Source organism: Phyllobates terribilis, unplaced genomic scaffold (genome assembly GCF_046119375.1).
Source record: "Phyllobates terribilis strain yellow unplaced genomic scaffold, ASM4611937v1 Scaffold_4__5_contigs__length_816908805, whole genome shotgun sequence".
Taxonomy (NCBI): domain Eukaryota; kingdom Metazoa; phylum Chordata; class Amphibia; order Anura; family Dendrobatidae; genus Phyllobates; species Phyllobates terribilis.
Genome location: NW_027362764.1, coordinates 816,459,281 through 816,479,174, shown reverse-complemented (window position 1 = coordinate 816,479,174; position 19,894 = coordinate 816,459,281). Strand labels below are relative to the sequence as shown.

At 60.1% G+C, this 19,894-nt stretch overlaps 1 protein-coding gene across 7 annotated transcripts in view; it reads left to right on the top strand.

The window, feature by feature from the left end:
- The window catches only part of PLEC (plectin), a 479,139-nt gene that overhangs the window by 408,652 nt on the left and 50,593 nt on the right, over nt 1-19,894 (top strand). For 4 of the 7 annotated variants that reach the window (XM_073680149.1, XM_073680148.1, XM_073680147.1 and 1 more), the window contains 5 exons: nt 5,809-5,898; nt 8,881-8,958; nt 9,050-9,142; nt 10,258-10,424; nt 19,244-19,359. In XM_073680149.1, the coding sequence (XP_073536250.1) occupies nt 5,809-5,898; nt 8,881-8,958; nt 9,050-9,142; nt 10,258-10,424; nt 19,244-19,359 (544 nt within the window). Of the gene's footprint in view, nt 1-5,808; nt 5,899-6,621; nt 6,658-8,880; nt 8,959-9,049; nt 9,143-10,257; nt 10,425-19,243; nt 19,360-19,894 lie in introns of all 7 variants that reach the window. The other 3 variants (XM_073680144.1, XM_073680143.1, XM_073680146.1) reach the window with 1 other exon arrangement.

Here is a 19,894-nt window from a genome sequence, read left to right as displayed (position 1 = left end):
GGGCTGTGCTGGGCGAGGTGCCGGCCACATTCCAGGTGAAAGGTTACACCGTGCTCCACAGCGAGGCAGAGATTGTGCCAAGTCCTCCGCCCTGCTGCCGCCCCGGCCTCCTCAGGCCTCCCTATGTCGTAGTTGCCGGTCACTTCTTCGCCGGCCTCTCCTGTGCCCCAGTTGCCCGGTCACCTCTCCTCCTCCGCCGGCCTCTCCTGTGCCGCAGTTGCCCGGTCACCTCTCCGCCGGCCTCTCCTGTGCCGCAGTTGCCCGGTCACCTCTCCTCCTCCGCCGGCCTCTCCTGTGCCGCAGTTGCCCGGTCACCTCTCCTCCGCCGGCCTCTCCTGTGCCGCAGTTGCCCAGTCACCTCTCCTCCTCCGCCGGCCTCTCCTGTGCCGCAGTTGCCCGGTCACCTCTCCTCCTCCGCCGGCCTCTCCTGTGCCGCAGTTGCCCGGTCACCTCTCCTCCGCCGGCCTCTCCTGTGCCGCAGTTGCCCGGTCACCTCTCCTCCGCTGGCCTTTCCTGTGCCGCAGTTGCCCGGTCACCTCTCCTCCACCGGCCTCTCCTGTGCCCCAGTTGCCCGGTCGCCTCTCCTGTGCCACAGTTGCCCGGTCACCTCTCCTCCGCCGGCCTCTCCTGTGCCGCAGTTGCCCGGTCACTTCTCCTCCTCCGCCGGCCTCTCCTATGCCGCAGTTGCCCGGTCACCTCTCCTCCTCCGCCGGCCTCTCCTGTGCCGCAGTTGCCCGGTCACCTCTCCGCCGGCCTCTCCTGTGCCGCAGTTGCCCGGTCACCTCTCCGCCGGCCTCTCCTGTGCCGCAGTTGCCCGGTCACCTCTCTTCCTCCGCCGGCCTCTCCTGTGCCGCAGTTGCCCGGTCACCTCTCTTCCTCCGCCGGCCTCTCCTGTGCCGCAGTTGCCCGGTCACCTCTCCGCCGGCCTCTCCTGTGCCGCAGTTGCCCGGTCACCTCTCCTCCTCCGCCGGCCTCTCCTGTGCCGCAGTTGCCCGGTCACCTCTCCTCCTCCGCCGGCCTCTCCTGTGCCGCAGTTGCCCGGTCACCTCTCCTCCTCCGCCGGCCTCTCCTGTGCCGCAGTTGCCCGGTCACCTCTCCTCCTCCGCCGGCCTCTCCTGTGCCGCAGTTGCCCGGTCACCTCTCCTCCGCCGGCCTTTCCTGTGCCGCAGTTGCCCGGTCACCTCTCCTCCACCGGCCTCTCCTGTGCCCCAGTTGCCTGGTCGCCTCTCCTGTGCCACAGTTGCCCGGTCACTTCTCCTCCTCCGCCGGCCTCTCCTATGCCGCAGTTGCCCGGTCACCTCTCCTCCTCCGCCGGCCTCTCCTGTGCCGCAGTTGCCCGGTCACCTCTCCGCCGGCCTCTCCTGTGCCGCAGTTGCCCGGTCACCTCTCCTCCTCCGCCGGCCTCTCCTGTGCCGCAGTTGCCCGGTCACCTCTCCTCCTCCGCCGGCCTCTCCTGTGCCGCAGTTGCCCGGTCACCTCTCCTCCTCCGCCGGCCTCTCCTGTGCCGCAGTTGCCCGGTCACCTCTCCTCCTCCGCCGGCCTCTCCTGTGCCGCAGTTGCCCGGTCACCTCTCCTCCTCCGCCGGCCTCTCCTGTGCCGCAGTTGCCCGGTCACCTCTCGTCCTCCGCCGGCCTCTCCTGTGCCCCAGTTGCCCGGTCACCTCTCCTCCTCCTCCGGCCTCTCCTGTGCCCCAGTTGCCCGGTCACCTCTCCTCCGGCCTCTCCTGTGCCGCAGCTGCCTGGTCACCTCTCCTCCTCCGCCGGCCTCTCCTGTACCGCAGTTGCCCGGTCACCTCTCCTCCTCCGCCGGCCTCTCCTGTGCCGCAGTTGCCCGGTCACCTCTCCTCCTCCGCCGGCCTTTTCTGTGCCGCAGTTGCCCGGTCACCTCTCCTCCTCCGCCGGCCTCTCCTGTGCCGCAGTTGCCCGGTCACTTCTCCTCCTCCTCCAGCCTCTCCTGTGCCGCAGTTGCCCGGTCACCTCTCCTCCTCCGCCGGCCTTTTCTGTGCCGCAGTTGCCCGGTCACCTCTCCTCCTTCTCCGGCCTCTCCTGTGCCGCAGTTGCCCGGTCACTTCTCCTCCTCCTCCGGCCTCTCCTGTGCCGCAGTTGCCCGGTCACCTCTCCTCCTCCTCCGGCCTCTCCTGTGCCGCAGTTGCCCGGTCACCTCTCCTCCTCCGCCGGCCTCTCCTGTGCCGCAGTTGCCCGGTAACCTCTCCTCCTCCTCCGCCGGCCTCTCCTGTGCCGCAGTTGCCCGGTCACCTCTCCTCCTCCGCCGGCCTCTCCTGTGCCGCAGTTCCCCGGTCACTTCTCCTCCTCCTCCTCCGGCCTCTCCTGTGCCGCAGTTGCCCGGTCACCTCTCCTCCTCCTCCGGCCTCTCCTGTGCCGCAGTTGCCCGGTCACCTCTCCTCCTCCTCCGGCCTCTCCTGTGCCGCAGTTGCCCGGTCACCTCTCCTCCTCCGCCGGCCTCTCCTGTGCCGCAGTTGCCCGGTCACCTCTCCTCCTCCGCCGGCCTCTCCTGTGCCGCAGTTGCCCGGTCACCTCTCCTCCTCCGCCGGCCTCTCCTGTGCCGCAGTTGCCCGGTCACCTCTCCTCCTCCGCCGGCCTCTCCTGTGCCGCAGTTGCCCGGTCACCTCTCCTCCGCTGGCCTTTCCTGTGCCGCAGTTGCCCGGTCACCTCTCCTCCACCGGCCTCTCCTGTGCCCCAGTTGCCCGGTCGCCTCTCCTGTGCCGCAGTTGCCCGGTCACCTCTCCTCCGCCGGCCTCTCCTGTGCCGCAGTTGCCCGGTCACTTCTCCTCCTCCGCCGGCCTCTCCTATGCCGCAGTTGCCCGGTCACCTCTCCTCCTCCGCCGGCCTCTCCTGTGCCGCAGTTGCCCGGTCACCTCTCCGCCGGCCTCTCCTGTGCCGCAGTTGCCCGGTCACCTCTCCTCCTCCGCCGGCCTCTCCTGTGCCGCAGTTGCCCGGTCACCTCTCCGCCGGCCTCTCCTGTGCCGCAGTTGCCCGGTCACCTCTCCTCCTCCGCCGGCCTCTCCTGTGCCGCAGTTGCCCGGTCACCTCTCCGCCGGCCTCTCCTGTGCCGCAGTTGCCCGGTCACCTCTCCTCCTCCGCCGGCCTCTCCTGTGCCGCAGTTGCCCGGTCACCTCTCCTCCTCCGCCGGCCTCTCCTGTGCCGCAGTTGCCCGGTCACCTCTCCTCCTCCGCCGGCCTCTCCTGTGCCGCAGTTGCCCGGTCACCTCTCCTCCTCCGCCGGCCTCTCCTGTGCCGCAGTTGCCCGGTCACCTCTCCTCCTCCGCCGGCCTCTCCTGTGCCGCAGTTGCCCGGTAGCCTCTCCTCCGCCGGCCTTTCCTGTGCCGCAGTTGCCCGGTCACCTCTCCTCCACCGGCCTCTCCTGTGCCCCAGTTGCCCGGTCGCCTCTCCTGTGCCACAGTTGCCCGGTCACCTCTCCTCCGCCGGCCTCTCCTGTGCCGCAGTTGCCCGGTCACTTCTCCTCCTCCGCCGGCCTCTCCTATGCCGCAGTTGCCCGGTCACCTCTCCTCCTCCGCCGGCCTCTCCTGTGCCGCAGTTGCCCGGTCACCTCTCCGCCGGCCTCTCCTGTGCCGCAGTTGCCCGGTCACCTCTCCTCCTCCGCCGGCCTCTCCTGTGCCGCAGTTGCCCGGTCACCTCTCCTCCTCTACCGGCCTCTCCTGTGCCGCAGTTGCCCGGTCACCTCTCCTCCTCCGCCGGCCTCTCCTGTGCCGCAGTTGCCCGGTCACCTCTCCTCCTCCGCCGGCCTCTCCTGTGCCGCAGTTGCCCGGTCACCTCTCCTCCTCCGCCGGCCTCTCCTGTGCCCCAGTTGCCCGGTCACCTCTCCTCCTCCGCCGGCCTCTCCTGTGCCCCAGTTGCCCGGTCACCTCTCCTCCGGCCTCTCCTGTGCCGCAGCTGCCTGGTCACCTCTCCTCCTCCGCCGGCCTCTCCTGTACCGCAGTTGCCCGGTCACCTCTCCTCCTCCGCCGGCCTCTCCTGTGCCGCAGTTGCCCGGTCACCTCTCCTCCTCCGCCGACCTTTTCTCTGCCGCAGTTGCCCGGTCACCTCTCCTCCTCCGCCGGCCTCTCCTGTGCCGCAGTTGCCCGGTCACTTCTCCTCCTCCTCCGGCCTCTCCTGTGCCGCAGTTGCCCGGTCACCTCTCCTCCTCCGCCGGCCTTTTCTGTGCCGCAGTTGCCCGGTCACCTCTCCTCTTCTCCGGCCTCTCCTGTGCCGCAGTTGCCCGGTCACTTCTCCTCCTCCTCCGGCCTCTCCTGTGCCGCAGTTGCCCGGTCACCTCTCCTCCTCCTCCGGCCTCTCCTGTGCCGCAGTTGCCCGGTCACCTCTCCTCCTCCGCCGGCCTCTCCTGTGCCGCAGTTCCCCGGTCACTTCTCCTCCTCCTCCGCCGGCCTCTCCTGTGCCGCAGTTCCCCGGTCACTTCTCCTCCTCCGGCCTCTCCTGTGCCGCAGTTGCCCGGTCACCTCTCCTCCTCCTCCGGCCTCTCCTGTGCCGCAGTTGCCCGGTCACCTCTCCTCCTCCTCCGGCCTCTCCTGTGCCGCAGTTGCCCGGTCACCTCTCCTCCTCCGCCGGCCTCTCCTGTGCCGCAGTTGCCCGGTCACCTCTCCTCCTCCGCCGGCCTCTCCTGTGCCGCAGTTGCCCGGTCACCTCTCCTCCGCCGGCCTCTCCTGTGCCGCAGTTGCCCGGTCACCTCTCCTCCTCCGCCGGCCTCTCCTGTGCCGCAGTTGCCCAGTCACCTCTCCTCCTCCTCCGGCCTCTCCTGTGCCGCAGTTGCCCGGTCACCTCTCCTCCTCCGCCGGCCTCTCCTGTGCCGCAGTTGCCCGGTCACCTCTCCTCCTCCGCCGGCCTCTCCTGTGCCGCAGTTGCCCGGTCACCTCTCCTCCTCCGCCGGCCTCTCCTGTGCCGCAGTTGCCCGGTCACCTCTCCTCCTCCGCCGGCCTCTCCTGTGCCGCAGTTCCCCGGTCACTTCTCCTCCTCCTCCGGCCTCTCCTGTGCCGCAGTTGCCCGGTCACCTCTCCTCCTCCTCCGGCCTCTCCTGTGCCGCAGTTGCCCGGCCACTTCTCCTCCTCCTCCGGCCTCTCCTGTGCCGCAGTTGCCCGGTCACCTCTCCTCCTCCTCCGGCCTCTCCTGTGCCGCAGTTGCCCGGTCACCTCTCCTCCTCCTCCGGCCTCTCCTGTGCCGCAGTTGCCCGGTCACCTCACCTCCTTCTCCGGCCTCTCCTGTGCCGCAGTTCCCCGGTCACTTCTCCTCCTCCTCCGGCCTCTCCTGTGCCGCAGTTGCCCGGTCACCTCTCCTCCTCCGCCGGCCTTTCCTGTGCCGCAGTTGCACGGTCACCTCTCCTCCTCCGCCGGCCTCTCCTGTGCCGCAGTTGCCCGGTCACCTCACCTCCTTCTCCGGCCTCTCCTGTGCCGCAGTTGCCCGGTCACCTCTCCTCCTCCGCCGGCCTCTCCTGTGCCGCAGTTGCCCGGTCACCTCTCCTCCTCCGCCGGCCTTTCCTGTGCCGCAGTTGCACAGTCACCTCTCCTCCTTCTCCGGCCTCTCCTGTGCCGCAGTTGCCCGGTCACCTTTCCTCCTCCGCCGGCCTCTCCTGTGCCTCAGTTGCCCGGTCACCTCTCCTCCTCCGCCGGCCTCTCCTGTGCCGCAGTTGCCCGGTCACCTCTCCTCCTCCGCCGGCCTCTCCTGTGCCGCAGTTGCCCGGTCACCTCTCCTCCTCCGCCGGCCTCTCCTGTGCCGCAGTTGCCCGGCTTGGCGCTCAGTAGGTTGTCACCATATTAATCCCTTTTCTCTCTTGTCTCCAGGCTCAGCGTCACGTGAATGATTTGTATGAAGACCTCCGGGATGGACACAACCTCATCTCTCTATTGGAAGTTCTCTCGGGGGAGACCCTGGTAAGTCACCGCTGCATCCTCAGGATCACCGTAGACTGCAGCTTCCGCTCTCCTGGGGATGTCCTGTCCGACCTCCTGCATCTCACTAATGTCACTCACCCTCATCCTCTGTTCTCCAGTCTCGATAGTTGGGGGTCCCGCACAACACCCCAACATACAAGGTCAGGTCCCATGTTGTAGTTTATGAGCTGTACTGGTCACAGCAATGATAAACCCAGTATGTCCAGGTGGTGGTCCGTGTGGTCGTCTGTGTGCACCCCTCATCCTCCCTGAGACCCCCGGCCACTGTGGTGACTTTCCTCAGCCCCCTAGATCATGTGGGGGTTGGTACGGTCGTCTGTGTGCACCCCTCGTCCTCCCTGAGACCCCCGGCCAAGGTGGTAACTTTCCTCGGCCCCCTAGATCAGATGGGGGTCAGTGTGGTCGTCTGTGTTCACCCCTCGTTCTCCCTGAGACCCCCGGTAATAAGTGTCAGGAGTTCAGATGGGGGTCGGTGTGGTCGTCTGTGTGCACCCCTCATCCTCCCCGAGACCCCCGGCCAAGTTGATGACTTTCGGCCCCCTAGATCAGCTGCGGGTGGGCACCCTCGTGGGCTCCCTCCCCCTTTAACCCATTAACACTTGTGCTGGGATAACTCCTTGGCTCTTTCTCCCCCTTCTCTCCTGTTTGCTGACCTCTGTCCTCTGCCCTTTGCTCCCGTCTTGCACTGCTGTTGCTGGGTAGCCGAGGGAGCGGGACGTTATCAGGAACCTGCGGCTGGTGAGTGCCGGAGGCGCCATGTTTGCACCTAGCATGATGTTACTAGTCGCATGCTGGCCGGCCATTGGCTGAGGGCGGCCATGATGTCATCCCTGCCTGGACAGCGCCATCCATTGTGCCCCGGACGATGGCGCAGGGAGACGAGCAGGACATGGAGCTGCCCTGCCCCCCACACAAGCAATGACGCCCCCGTGTAATGTCTCTGGTGGTGCGCAGCCCCGCACGGCTCAGATGACACCACACAATCAGCCAATCAGATTGGATCTAAACTAGCGCTAACGTGATTGGTGATTTGTGTTACTGGGTGTTTGTTGATTGGCTGAAGATGCATGGCCCTGCCCCCTCCCTTGTGACTGAACCGCTGGTCCATGCCTGACCACCAGGGGGCTCGGGGAGCGTGGCGAGTATCTGGGCGCAGGTGACGTCACCGACACGCAGGATATCATCTCTGCAGCCATATTGGATAATGATCCACACTAGTGCTGACGTGTGACGGCGTCTCACCCTGGCGGCCACCTCTGCCGCGTCTGGGAGGCTCCCGGGGTCAGAGGTGACGATGTGTGAGGAGGGTGCTGTGATCGGCTGCCGAGCGTCCCTGTTAGGCGCCCTCCTCAGTCGTCTTTGAAGGTCTTTCCTCCACAGGAAGCCTCACTCACAGGGCGGACGTCCATGGGATTTCCTGACTGTCCCTTTATGGCGGAGGTCTGCGTCTCAGGAATGTGAGTGACGCCCCTGTGTGCACCTAGGGGGTGAGACATCACAGCGCTGGGCTCAGGATGGCGGCCCTGTAGTCACTGCTCCAGGCTCAGGATGGCGGCCCTGTAGTCACTGCTCCAGGCTCAGGATGGTGGCCCTGTAGTCACTGCGCCAGGCTCAGGATGGCGGCCCTGTAGTCACTGCTCCAGGCTCAGGATGGCGGCCCTGTAGTCACTGCTCCAGGCTCAGGATGGCGGCCCTGTAGTCACTGCTCCAGGCTCAGGATGGTGGCCCTGTAGTCACTGCTCCAGGCTCAGGACGGTGGCCCTGTAGTCACTGCGCCAGGCTCAGGATGGCGGCCCTGTAGTCACTGCTCCAGGCTCAGGATGGCGGCCCTGTAGTCACTGCTCCAGGCTCAGGATGGTGGCCCTGTAGTCACTGCGCCAGGCTCAGGATGGCGGCCATGTAGTCACTGCGCCAGGCTCAGGATGGCGGCCATGTAGTCACTGCGCCAGGCTCAGGATGGCGGCCCTGTAGTCACTGCGCCAGGCTCAGGATGGCGGCCCTGTAGTCACTGCGCCAGGCTCAGGATGGCGGCCCTGTAGTCACTGCGCCAGGCTCAGGATGGCGGCCCTGTAGTCACTGCGCCAGGCTCAGTCACTGTGCCAGGCTCAGGATGGCGGCCCTGTAGTCACTGCGCCAGGCTCAGGATGGCAGCCCTGTAGTCACTGCGCCAGGCTCAGGATGGCAGCCCTGTAGTCACTGCGCCGGGCTCAGGATGGCGGCCCTGTAGTCACTGCGCCGGGCTCAGGATGGCGGCCCTGTAGTCACTGCGCCGGGCTCAGGATGGCGGCCCTGTAGTCACTGCGCCGGGCTCAGGATGGCGGCCCTGTAGTCACTGCGCCGGGCTCAGGATGGCGGCCCTGTAGTCACTGCGCCGGGCTCAGGATGGCGGCCCTGTAGTCACTGCGCCGGGCTCAGGATGGCGGCCCTGTAGTCACTGCGCCGGGCTCAGGATGGCGGCCCTGTAGTCACTGCGCCGGGCTCAGGATGGCGGCCCTGTAGTCAGTGCGCCAGGCTCAGGATGGCGGCCCTGTAGTCAGTGCGCCAGGCTCAGGATGGCGGCCCTGTAGTCAGTGCGCCAGGCTCAGGATGGCGGCCCTGTAGTCACTGCGCCAGGCTCAGGATGGCGGCCCTGTAGTCACTGCGCCAGGCTCAGGATGGCGGCCCTGTAGTCACTGCGCCAGGCTCAGGATGGCGGCCCTGTAGTCACTGCGCCAGGCTCAGGATGGCGGCCCTGTAGTCACTGCGCCAGGCTCAGGATGGCGGCACTATAGTGAACAGTGGTTGTGATGCTCTGTAACTAATACTAAGCCCCTCAATGATGATGGAGCCGGGGGTCTGCGGTGTGGGTTCTGACGTGACCTGTGGGCCTGCATTCACGGTGTGTTTGGCGGCACGTGTGCGGGGTACCGGGGCGCAGTCCGCCATCATGGCGTTGGGTAACCTGTGTCCGTTATGTTCCAGCCCCGGGAGAAAGGTCGCATGCGCTTCCACAAGCTGCAGAACGTGCAGATCGCCCTGGACTTCCTGAAGCTGCGACAGGTGGGTGACCCGAGTGCCAGCTAATGCCGCCGGACGGCTGCCCGCCCCTCCTACCCAGCCCTCCGCCCGCGCTCACCTGTCACTTTTACAGGTGAAACTGGTGAACATCCGCAACGATGACATCGCAGACGGGAACCCGAAGCTGACGCTCGGCCTGATCTGGACCATCATCCTGCACTTCCAGGTGAGAGCGGCCGCTTATCTCCCTTTATGTCTGACTTATGTCCCCGAGGCAGCTGGTGCCACGTGCAGAGCCCAGGGTGTGGTCACCGGTGACTCACCACCCCTCCCCCACACTGCCAGCCGCAGCATTTCCTGGCTGGTGCCAGCTGCAAAATAGCTGCCTGATGACCCGGCCTCCATCTGCACCATGTGAACTGGGGGAAGAAGATCAGAATGCATCTCCGGGTCATGTGACCGGGACGTACAGTGGCCCACGTGCCGTATCTCCGGGTCATGTGACCGGGACGTACAGTGGCCCACGTGCCGTATCTCTGGGTCATGTGATCGGGACGTACAGTGGCCCACGTGCCGTATCTCTGGGTCATGTGATCGGGACGTACAGTGGCCCACGTGCCGTATCTCTGGGTCATGTGATCGGGACGTACAGTGGCCCACGTGCCGTATCTCTGGGTCATGTGATCGGGACGTACAGTGGCCCACGTGCCGTATCTCTCGGTCATGTGACCGGAACGTACAGTGGCCCACGTGCCGTATCTCTCGGTCATGTGACCGGAACGTACAGTGGTCCACGTGCCGTATCTCCGGGTCATGTACGTCTCGATCACAGTGGCCCACGTGCCGTATCTCTGGGTCATGTGACCGGAACGTACAGTGGCCCACGTGCCGTATCTCCGGGTCATGTGATCGGGACGTACAGTGGCCCACGTGCCGTATCTCTGGGTCATGTGATCGGGACGTACAGTGGCCCACGTGCCGTATCTCTGGGTCATGTGACCGGGACGTATCGTGGCCGACATGCCGCAGTTTTGGATAATGTCTACCTGTAGATGGCGCCATTTACTATACCAATATTCAGGCAAACTGTGAAACTGTGTGATGCAACCTAGAGTTCCCAGCATGCCGTGGAAGCTGCAGCCTGGTGGTCTGCTGGGACTTGTAGTCTAGCTGCAGAGCTGTGTGTGCTGCGGGCTGTGGCTTTCATCGCACGCCGCTGTTTTCAGGAAGCGATCTCTGTGGTTGCTGCTGGTTGAACGGTTCTGTAGATCGCCTATCAGCACGGTGGATGATGGGAGGAGTAGTCCAGGGAATGTCTCTTACGCTCTCCTATCCTTGCAGATCTCGGACATCCAGGTCAGCGGGCAGTCAGAGGACATGACGGCCAAAGAGAAGCTTCTGCTGTGGTCGCAGCGGATGACGGAGGGCTACCAGGGGCTGCGCTGCGACAACTTCACCAGCAGCTGGAGGGACGGCCGCCTGTTCAACGCCATCATCCACCGGCACAAGTAAGAGGCTCGGGGTGGGGGGGCTCCACCGGGCACCGCCTCTCATTGGCTGGCGTCACATTCAGCCCCGCCCCCTCCACTGCGAGGAATTTCACACCTGGGGCGACCGTCGCACACAGAACACATTCTTCTCGTGTTATTGGGGAGGCGAGTCCGGACCCGAAGCCTAAATGTCATCCTAAAAGGGGTGATCCGGGTGTGTCCGCCCCGCCTGGTGAGATAGGCTGCGGCGGGTGAGACGGGCTGCGCCTGCAGAGCATCTCCCCCCCACACAGAGCGAGGCATTGTCTGCAGATCATCTCACATATTGTCCAAACGAGCAATGTATCTGCAGACTATCCGTCCTACACTGAGAATAGGGCGATATATATATATATATAGAGCCCCCCACCCCAGCGCAGTCTGGCTGCAGAGCGTCTCTCCCCCCAGCGGAGCGCCTCGCCCAGCCGGCGTGCGGTTAATAAAGCCGGGCTTTGGGGTATTATTCTGCTGGAACAAGATTTCATTCATCAGCCAAGAACAATGCGCGGCCCCAAACAATGCGTGCAGGTCTGAGCCTGCGCCTCCTCCGCTGCACCCACCCCGGTCTAGACCCAGAGGAGAGCACCTGGGCGAGGGGCCGGAGACAGACCCCCACTGTCTGGAGACTGTGGGACCGGCCGCAGGACCCCCCTCATCGTGCCGCAGTATCATGAAAAGTTCTGCAACTGTCTAGTAAACTTTGTGTTCCCCTCCTCTTCAGTTTGAAGAGATCCACTTGTGAGTGAATGAGGGAGAAATATCCCATCCTGGGCTGTCCCTGCTCACAGCTGAGGGCTCGTAACAGTGTATTACTGGAGCCCATCGCTAATGAGCTCTGCCCTGCACTGCGTCACAGTGTGTCCGTCTGGAGACCGTGGTCCGGCTGTACCCAGTGCAGACCACCCGAGTAGAGGAAGTGATGACCGAGCGTGTAGTACAGCCTCTGCCCTGTGGGGAGCGCTGGGCCCGGGCTCTGTTCTCTGGGGGTCTCCTGCACTCAGGACTGCCGCTGGGGGTAATCATTTGGCACAGTGGGGAGCGGTGGTGACTTCATAAAGGCTCTGATACAAGAACATGATAAGTAATGATGGAAATGATCTAGAGTCACGTGTCAAACTCCGGCCGCGACACCAGAACCACCACCCCTATGTGGGCCCATTATACTGCATGGAGGACTATGTGGGCCCATTATACTGTATGGAGGACTATGTGGGGCCCATTATACTGTATGGAGGACTATGTGGGGGCCATTATACTGTATGGAGGACTATGTGGGGGCCATTATACTGTATGGAGGACTATGTGGGGGCCATTATACTGTATGGAGGACTATGTGGGGCCCATTATACTGTATGGAGGACTATGTGGGGCCCATTATACTGTATGGAGGACTATGTGGGGCCCATTATACTGTATGGAGGACTATGTGGGGCCCATTATACTGTATGGAGGACTATGTGGGGCCCATTATACTGTATGGAGGACTATGTGGGGGCCATTATACTGTATGGAGGACTATGTGGGGCCATTATACTGTATGGAGGACTATGTGGGGCCATTATACTGTATGGAGGACTATGTGGGGCCCATTATACTGTATGGAGGACTATGTGGGGCCCATTATACTGTATGGAGGACTATGTGGGGCCCATTATACTGTATGGAGGCCTATGTGGGGCCCATTATACTGTATGGAGGCCTATGTGGGGCCCATTATACTGTATGGAGGCCTATGTGGGGCCCATTATACTGTATGGAGGCCTATGTGGGGCCCATTATACTGTATGGAGGCCTATGTGGGGCCCATTATACTGTATGGAGGCCTATGTGGGGCCCATTATACTGTATGGAGGCCTATGTGGGGCCCATTATACTGTATGGAGGCCTATGTGGGGCCCATTATACTGTATGGAGGCCTATGTGGGGCCCATTATACTGTATGGAGGCCTATGTGGGGCCCATTATACTGTATGGAGGCCTATGTGGGGCCCATTATACTGTATGGAGGCCTATGTGGGGCCCATTATACTGTATGGAGGCCTATGTGGGGCCCATTATACTGTATGGAGGCCTATGTGGGGCCCATTATACTGTATGGAGGCCTATGTGGGGCCCATTATACTGTATGGAGGCCTATGTGGGGCCCATTATACTGTATGGAGGCCTATGTGGGGCCCATTATACTGTATGGAGGCCTATGTGGGGCCCATTATACTGTATGGAGGCCTATGTGGGGCCCATTATACTGTATGGAGGCCTATGTGGGGCCCATTATACTGTATGGAGGCCTATGTGGGGCCCATTATACTGTATGGAGGCCTATGTGGGGCCCATTATACTGTATGGAGGCCTATGTGGGGCCCATTATACTGTATGGAGGCCTATGTGGGGCCCATTATACTGTATGGAGGCCTATGTGGGGCCCATTATACTGTATGGAGGCCTATGTGGGGCCCATTATACTGTATGGAGGCCTATGTGGGGCCCATTATACTGTATGGAGGCCTATGTGGGGCCCATTATACTGTATGGAGGCCTATGTGGGGCCCATTATACTGTATGGAGGCCTATGTGGGGCCCATTATACTGTATGGAGGCCTATGTGGGGCCCATTATACTGTATGGAGGCCTATGTGGGGCCCATTATACTGTATGGAGGCCTATGTGGGGCCCATTATACTGTATGGAGGCCTATGTGGGGCCCATTATACTGTATGGAGGCCTATGTGGGGCCCATTATACTGTATGGAGGCCTATGTGGGGCCCATTATACTGTATGGAGGCCTATGTGGGGCCCATTATACTGTATGGAGGCCTATGTGGGGCCCATTATACTGTATGGAGGCCTATGTGGGGCCCATTATACTGTATGGAGGCCTATGTGGGGCCCATTATACTGTATGGAGGCCTATGTGGGGCCCATTATACTGTATGGAGGCCTATGTGGGGCCCATTATACTGTATGGAGGCCTATGTGGGGCCCATTATACTGTATGGAGGCCTATGTGGGGCCCATTATACTGTATGGAGGCCTATGTGGGGCCCATTATACTGTATGGAGGCCTATGTGGGGCCCATTATACTGTATGGAGGACTATGTGGGGCCCATTATACTGTATGGAGGACTATGTGGGGCCCATTATACTGTATGGAGGACTATGTGGGGGCCATTATACTGTATGGAGGACTATGTGGGGGCCCATTATACTGTATGGAGGACTATGTGGGGGCCCATTATACTGTATGGAGGACTATGTGGGGGCCATTATACTGTATGGAGGACTATGTGGGGGCCCATTATACTGTATGGAGGACTATGTGGGGCCCATTATACTGTATGGAGGACTATGTGGGGCCCATTATACTGTATGGAGGACTATGTGGGGCCCATTATACTGTATGGAGGACTATGTGGGGCCCATTATACTGTATGGAGGACTATGTGGGGCCCTGTTATACTGTATGGCGGACGGTGTGGGGCCCCCATTATACTGTATACTGGTTGGCCCGCCACTTTACCAAATTTTTAAAGTTGGCCCTTTGTGTGTTTGAGTTTGACATCCCAGATCTAGTGGATCCACACCGGGATCAGAAGGGATCGTGGAGCTCCTCTGGGGCAGGCGGACTAGACTCTCTGAATGTACCTTCCATTTATTGTTTCCCAGGATGTGGATGAACTCTATGGACATTTTTTCTTTTTTAAACAATATTAGCCATGTGACTGTGTCACTTCCACCCCCATCATCTCTCTTCTTGGTGTGTGACCGCTCGCAGCTGATGATAGGACGGTGCGTGCGTATTTCGGAGCTCAGGTGGAGACGCACACAGCGCCTTTATTTAGTAGCTGGAGGCGACATTTTCCAGCCTTCTCCTCCCTCGCGTTCTCCGTCTTATTATTATTTTTTTAATCACTGTGACATGTAATAGCACGGGGGAGCCGGCACGCCCTGATCCTGAGCTGCGTCTCAGACACTGGATCCGAGGCACAGACGAGCACACGATCCCAGAGGAGTTGCTGTAGATGTCTGACATGTGAGGACCTGACCTGGAGATCTGCGGCACTGCAGACGTCTACTGCCCATCAAGGACCTGAACTAGAGATCTCCAGCACTGTAGACGTCTACTGCCCATCAAGGACCTGAACTAGAGATCTCCAGCACTGCAGACGTCTACTGCCCATCAAGGACCTGAACTAGAGATCTCCAGCACTGTAGACGTCTACTGCCCATCAAGGACCTGAACTAGAGATCTCCAGCACTGCAGACGTCTACTGCCCATCAAGGACCTGAACTAGAGATCTCCAGCACTGCAGACGTCTACTGCCCATCAAGGACCTGAACTAGAGATCTCCAGCACTGCAGACGTCTACTGCCCATCAAGGACCTGAACTAGAGATCTCCAGTACTGCAGACGTCTACTGCCCATCAAGGACCTGAACTAGAGATCTCCAGCACTGCAGACGTCTACTGCCCATCAAGGACCTGAACTAGAGATCTCCAGCACTGTAGACGTCTACTGCCCATCAAGGACCTGAACTAGAGATCTCCAGCACTGCAGACGTCTACTGCCCATCAAGGACCTGAACTAGAGATCTCCAGCACTGCAGACGTCTACTGCCCATCAAGGACCTGAACTAGAGATCTCCAGCACTGCAGACGTCTACTGCCCATCAAGGACCTGAACTAGAGATCTCCAGTACTGCAGACGTCTACTGCCCATCAAGGACCTGAACTAGAGATCTCCAGCACTGCAGACGTCTACTGCCCATCAAGGACCTGAACTAGAGATCTCCAGCACTGTAGACGTCTACTGCCCATCAAGGACCTGAACTAGAGATCTCCAGCACTGCAGACGTCTACTGCCCATCAAGGACCTGAACTAGAGATCTCCAGCACTGCAGACGTCTACTGCCCATCAAGGACCTGAACTAGAGATCTCCAGCACTGCAGACGTCTACTGCCCATCAAGGACCTGAACTAGAGATCTCCAGTACTGCAGACGTCTACTGCCCATCAAGGACCTGAACTAGAGATCTCCAGCACTGCAGACGTCTACTGCCCATCAAGGACCTGAACTAGAGATCTCCAGCACTGCAGACGTCTACTGCCCATCAAGGACCTGAACTAGAGATCTCCAGCACTGCAGACGTCTACTGCCCATCAAGGACCTGAACTAGAGATCTCCAGCACTGCAGACGTCTACTGCCCAGCGAAGACCTGATCTGGAGATCTCCGGCACTGGAGACATCTGCTCAGCAAGGACCCGACCTGGAGATCTCCATCACTAGAGGCATCTACTGCCTAGTGTGGAACTGACCTGGAGATCTCCATCACTAGAGGCATCTACTGCCTAGTGTGGAACTGACCTGGAGATCTCCATCACTAGAGGCATCTACTGCCTAGTGTGGAACTGACCTGGAGATCTCCATCACTAGAGGCATCTACTGCCCATCAAGGACCCGACCTGGAGATCTCCATCACTAGAGGCATCTACTGCCCATCAAGGATCCGACCTGGAGATCTCCTTCACTGGAGACATCTACTGCTCAGCAAGGACCTGACCTGGAGATCTTCGGCACTGGAGACATTTTCTACCCAGCGAGGACCCGACCTGGAGATCTCCATCACTAGAGGCATCTACTGCCTAGTGTGGAACTGACCTGGAGATCTCCGGCACTTTAGACGTCTACTGCCCATCGAGGACCTGACCTGGACATGATGTAACTGGAGGTCTCCTGCGCAGAAGACATCTGCGGATTAAGAGCTAGAACTACTGAGAAGTCGGATGTAGGCAGGGGGGCACTGAGGAGCAGCAGGTGGATCGTCAGGACCAGTGTGTGATCTTATCCCCATTATGTCGCATGATGAACTGAAGAGGAGGAAGGGGAGACCGAAGAGAACCACGTACCCTCGCTCTGGGAATTCACCTACCCGTCGCTGTGAGCCGCTGGACAGGGTGGTGATGCTGTGTGAGGACCTACCCTCAGAAAATAGCTACAGCTCCCTGGAGGATGTAACTGGTGCTGGGGACCGGAAAAGCACGTACCTGGGCTCCGTCTACTCCATCCGCTCCGAACTGCTCCTGAAAGAAATGTACGCAGCCCCGATCTGGTGATAAGTGGACGGTGCAAGTCCTTGGGGTGGGACGAGGAACAGGAAAACAGACTGCAACCGTGAAGTGATGGGAACCTGCAGGTTGCCCCTACCTGTGTGCACTCACCTGTCACTGCTACCGGCTGTAATCTACAGGGGGTGTAATAATGTACTGGAGTGGGGGGGGGATAATGTAATATCTAATCTACAGGAGGTGTAATAATGTACTGGAGTGGGGGGGGAGATAATGTAATATCTAATCTACAGGGGGTGTAATAATGTACTGGGGGGGTGGTGTAAGAATGTACCTGGGAGGGGGGGAGGATAATGTACTGGCTGGTGTAATATGTAATCTACAGGGAGTGTAATAATGTACTGGAGGGGTATAAGAATGTGCCGGAGGGAGTGGGGGGGGGATAATGTAGCGTGGGTGTAATATGTAATCTACATGGAGCGTAATAATGTATTATGTACTGCGGGGGGGGGTGAGATAATGTCCCGGCGTTTGCAATATCTAATTGTAATCTACAGGGGGTGTAATAATGTACGGGGGGAGGAAGGGGTGTAATGTACAGGGGGGTGTAAAGTACAGTGGGGTATAGTGTACAGAGGGGTATAATGTACACGGGGGGGTGTAATAATTTACGAGGGGTTTGTAATAAAGTATAATGTTCAAGGGGTGTAATGTATAATGTAATGTGTATATTACAGTGGCATGTAAAAGTTTGGGCACCCCTAGTCAAAATTACTGTTATTGTGAATGATCTCTAAAAGGCCTAAGGTTACAGATCGCACATCTCCTTATATAGATTTTCATCTTTTACATTTTAAAAATTACAAAAAGAAAAATGGGCCGATACAAAAGTTTGTGCCCCCGGCATGGTCAGTACCTAGTAGTGCCCCCGGCATGGTCAGTACCTAGCAGCGCCCCCGGCATGGTCAGTACCTAGTAGCGCCCCCGGCATGGTCAGTACCTAGTAGCGCCCCCGGCATGGTCAGTACCTAGTAGCGCCCCCGGCATGGTCAGTACCTAGTAGCGCCCCCGGCATGGTCAGTACCTAGTAGCGCCCCCGGCATGGTCAGTACCTAGTAGCGCCCCCGGCATGGTCAGTACCTAGTAGCGCCCCCGGCATGGTCAGTACCTAGTAGCGCCCCCGGCATGGTCAGTACCTAGTAGCGCCCCCGGCATGGTCAGTACCTAGTAGTGCCCCCGGCATGGTCAGTACCTAGTAGTGCCCCCGGCATGGTCAGTACCTAGTAGTGCCCCCGGCATGGTCAGTACCTAGTAGTGCCCCCGGCATGGTCAGTACCTAGTAGTGCCCCCGGCATGGTCAGTACCTAGTAGTGCCCCCGGCATGGTCAGTACCTAGTAGTGCCCCCGGCATGGTCAGTACCTAGTAGTGCCCCCGGCATGGTCAGTACCTAGTAGTGCCCCTGGCATGGTCAGTACCTAGTAGTGCCCCTGGCATGGTCAGTACCTAGTAGCGCCCCCGGCATGGTCAGTACCTAGTAGCGCCCCCTTTTGAAGGTATCACAGCTTGTAAACGCGTTTTGCAGCCAGACAAGAGTCTTTTAGTTCTTGTTTGAGGGATTTTCCTCTGTTCTTGCTTGGAAACGGAAAGACTCTTGTCTGGCTGCAAAACATGTTTACAAGTTGTGATACTGCAAAAGGGGGCGCTACTAGGTACTGACCATGCCGGGGGCGCTACTAGGTACTGACCATGCCGGGGGCGCTACTAGGTACTGACCATGCCGGGGGCGCTACTAGGTACTGACCATGCCGGGGGCGCTACTAGGTACTGACCATGCCGGGGGCGCTACTAGGTACTGACCATGCCGGGGGCGCTACTAGGTACTGACCATGCCGGGGGCGCTACTAGGTACTGACCATGCCGGGGGCGCTACTAGGTACTGACCATGCCGGGGGCGCTGCTAGGTACTGACCATGCCGGGGGCGCTGCTAGGTACTGACCATGCCGGGGGCGCTGCTAGGTACTGACCATGCCGGGGGCGCTGCTAGGTACTGACCATGCCGGGGGCGCTGCTAGGCACTGACCATGCCGGGGGCGCTGCTAGGCACTGACCATGCCGGGGGCGCTGCTAGGTACTGACCATGCCGGGGGCGCTGCTAGGTACTGACCATGCCGGGGGCGCTGCTAGGTACTGACCATGCCGGGGGCGCTGCTAGGTACTGACCATGCCGGGGGCGCTGCTAGGTACTGACCATGCCGGGGGCGCTGCTAGGTACTGACCATGCCGGGGGCGCTGCTAGGTACTGACCATGCCGGGGGCACAAACTTTTGCATCGGCCCATTTTCCTTTTTGTAATTTTTAAAATGTAAAAGATGGAAATCTATATAAGGAGATGTGTCATCTGTAACTTTAGGCCTTTTACATCATTTCATCTTCAACTTGTTTCACTGTTCACAACAGCAGGAAATCTGAGCAGGGGAGCAGTGCATGCTGGGAGTCTGGGACTGTGACGTGTGATATGGCAATGGCGCGGTCATGGTGCACAGAGGAAATGTTCTGGGGTCTCTCACACAGCAGGAGACCCCGGGTCAGGGTGGACTCTTGGGTCCATTGATGGCGGAGTTGTCCCCTGTGATTGAGGCCGGTCGGACCCGGCTCGGTGTGTCTGCCGTCGGTCGCAGCTTCTTGCTTCCTGCAGGTGACGAGCGCCTTCTCCTCTGCTTCTCCCCACAGGCCGATGCTCATAGACATGAAGAGGGTGTACCGACAGCCGAACCAGGAGAACCTGGACCAGGCCTTCACCGTGGCCGAACGGGAGCTCGGGGTCACCAGACTCCTGGATCCAGAGGGTACGTGCCCCCGTCACCCGACATAACCCATCATGTCTCCCCTGCGGTATATACTCTATATGTGCACAGCGGCGGTGACGTCTCCCCTGCGGTATATACTGTATACATGCGCGGCGGTGACGTCTCCCCTGCGGTATATACTGTATATGTGCACAGCGGCGGTGACGTCTCCCCTGCGGTATATACTGTATATGTGCACAGCGGCGGTGACGTCTCTCCTGCGGTATATACTGTATATGTGCACAGCGGCGGTGACGTCTCTTCTGCGGTATATACTGTATATGTGCACAGCGGCGGTGACGTCTCTCCTGCGGTATATACTGTATATGTGCACAGCGGCGGTGACGTCTCTCCTGCGGTATATACTGTATACATGCGCGGCGGTGACGTCTCTCCTGCAGTATATACTGTATACATGCGCGGTGGTGAAGTCTCTCCTGCAGTATATACTGTATACATGCGCGGCGGTGACGTCTCTCCTGCGGTATATACTGTATATGTGCACAGCGGTGGTGACGTCTCTCCTGCAGTATAT